The 2791-nt window shown below is 41.3% G+C and overlaps 1 protein-coding gene across 1 annotated transcript; it reads right to left on the bottom strand.

The window, feature by feature from the left end:
• Positions 1-1100: 1100 nt before the first annotated feature.
• On the bottom strand, positions 1101-2081 carry LOC121154870 (olfactory receptor 10C1-like). Its single transcript, XM_040977969.1, has one exon. It carries the CDS (start codon positions 2079-2081, stop codon positions 1101-1103), a length of 981 nt encoding a protein of 326 aa, XP_040833903.1.
• Positions 2082-2791: the final 710 nt, after the last annotated feature.

The following is a 2791-nucleotide window of genomic DNA, read 5'->3' as shown; positions in this document are numbered from 1 at the left end:
ATGGATACTCTGCCTACATTAAAGTAAGTTAAATTTATGTATCTTGATATAATAAAATGTAAGAACTAAGAGTTCTATATACATTACCATTGTTTTACTTGGGGCTTATTCTAGACCTAAATGTAAGTGAATAATGTGTTAGGAATACACACAGGCTGCTTCTCTGGAGTTATCCCCTATTAGAGCTCAGTGAGTGGTTACCACCAGTACAAATATGAAGCTGCCTCTAAATTTTAGTTTTCGGGCCTGGCACGGTAGCATAGTGGTTAAGGTCCTTGCTTTGCACTCGCCCAGATCCCATATGGGCGCCGGTTCTAATCTCAGCGGCCCTGCTTCCCATCCAGCTCCCTGCTTGTGGGAAAGCAAATGAGGATGACCCAAAGCATTGGGACCCTGCACCCAGGTGGGAGACCTGCCCGAAGATTCACTCCTCTCCTCCTCTCTGAATATCTGACTTTCCAATAAAAATAAAGAAATCTTTAAAAAAAATTTTTTTTTTAGTTTTTAAGGAAATCACTGTATGTGAAGGTTAGTATGTGAAACGGTGTCAGACTATGCATCATTTATCAGTATTTCTTACCAACTGAATATTTAGATGTGTGATTATTAAGGTGTAGGAAGAAAAATAAAGGTCCATGCTCTAAGTAATTCAAATTCTAGAATCCCAACTGCCTAAAAGAAGTATATCCTCTTTGTGCTTGGTCAAGAATACTTTGTCATTGTTCAGTAAAAGGGAGAAACACACTAACCATCAAACTATGATACTAGAGAAGTAGAAAAGCGATGGTTACCGCACCGAAGATTCTTAGTAAATAAAGCTTACTTCAAATATTTGTGAAAAATGATATTAATAGATGGTATTTCGAGGCAAATTTTTTAAATTCTTCCCATTTGACATTATAGGATTCCTCCATGAACTTTTTGATTTTTTTTTTATGTTTTTGAACAATCAATAAAAATTCATTGAATGTTTCAGCTGATTCTTCAGCTTGTACTTGTTGAAGAATGTAGAATTCATTGTTGGTGGTTGCTCAGTCACACAAGCTTAAATAATAATGTGCTATATTGGTGAGTGACTTCGCGAGACAGTAGTCTAAGCTTCAGCTACCATGGCTAGCTTGGTCCATTTGCCTAAGAGGGTTCTTACGTGTTAACCTCTGGAAGGCTTCCTTCACTTCTTTGTTCCTTAAGGTATAGATAACAGGATTCAGCGCAGGTGTGACCACTGTGTACATGAGTGCGGTGGCTTTGTCTGTTTCTGGGGTGTGTGCAGTCTTAGGCTGGAGGTAAGTGAACAGAGCTGTGCCATAGAACAGAGAAACCACCAGAATATGAGAGGAACAGGTGGAGAAAGCTTTGCGTCTGCCAGCTGCTGAAGGGATTCCCAAGATGGTCACAAGAATGCGGGTGTAGGAGCAGAGAATAAGGAGGCAGGGGCTCATAATGAAGAGCACAGACACACAAAATAACACCACCTCATTGTGGGAGGTATCCACGCAGGCCAGTTTCACCACAGGCATGATATCGCAGAAAAAGTGCTGAATCATCCCGGTTCCACAGAAAGGCAAAGTGAAGATCCACGTGGTCTGGGCTGACTCCACCACCACCCCCGTGATCCAAGATGCTGCAGCCAATTGCAGGCACATGCGAGGGCCCATCAGGAGGGTGTAATGCAGTGGGTAGCAAATTGCTACAAAGCGGTCATAAGCCATGGCAGCTAGCAGGCAGCATTCTGTCAGCCCCAGGATGGTAAATATGTACATCTGGGCTGCACAGCCTGCCACACTGATGGTCTTGGACTCCACCAGCAGGTGCACCAGCATCTGAGGTACCACACTGGTAATATAGCACATCTCTAAAAAGGAGAGGTTCACCAGGAAGAAGTACATGGGAGTGTGCAGGGAAGGGGTGACCGCGATCAGGAAGATGATGATGAAGTTTCCTCCCACAGTAAATAAGTAGATGATTAGAAACACAACGAACAACACCAACTGCAACTCTGCTAGGGAGGAAAAAGCCACAAACGTGAATTTGGTGCAGAGGGACTGGTTTCCAATCATTGTGAGCTCAGAGCCAGACATCTGCAAAGACAAAAAGGAAGCAGATAATGCCTAGGAATCCACGGGTTAACATAAGTCTTTACCCAGCCACAGCAGGTAACGGAACCTACAGCCCGTGATCTGAGATGCAAGATCAGGCACCCTGATTCTTTCTATATCTTTCTAATGCTACTCAATTAGAATGGTTGCATTTGTCCTGGTTTTGAGTTCTGGATATTATGCTCTTTTACAAACATACAAAGTACTTAAATATTCTGAAATTTGAGTTTTACACTATCAATGATCTAATTGTGTACAAAATGTTTTGTAGGTAATATATAGAACACCATCATTGTAAAAGTATCACATAGAGCAAGCATTGGTAGAGCAATTCAGACACCACTTGGGCTGTCTGCATCCCATAAGGCAGAGCCAGGATTTTAATCCCAGCAACAAGCTGGATTCCAGCTTCCTGCATTGCACACCCTAAAATCAATGAGTGATGGTTCAAGTTTGAGTCTTCCACTTGCATGGGAGACTCAGAGTTCTGAGCACCTAGCTTTCAGGTATTTCGGGGACAACCCATCAAATACAAGATTCCTTTCTTTCTGTCTGCCTTTCAAATAAAATGTTTTCAGTAAATTTAAAAACAGTCATGTAAAACTTAGTTTTATGGTAAGAATGACATAATCTCATTTCCAAATTTTTACAACTTTTCTTAAAATTAAACTTACATTTATATGTTTAGATCA

Source organism: Ochotona curzoniae, unplaced genomic scaffold, assembly GCF_017591425.1.
Source record: "Ochotona curzoniae isolate NIBS_2020 unplaced genomic scaffold, NIBS_Ocur_1.0 contig_1014, whole genome shotgun sequence".
NCBI classification, from domain to species: Eukaryota; Metazoa; Chordata; class Mammalia; order Lagomorpha; family Ochotonidae; genus Ochotona; species Ochotona curzoniae.
The sequence above is the reverse complement of the archived record's forward strand: the minus strand, read 5'-3'. Positions and strand labels throughout refer to the sequence as shown.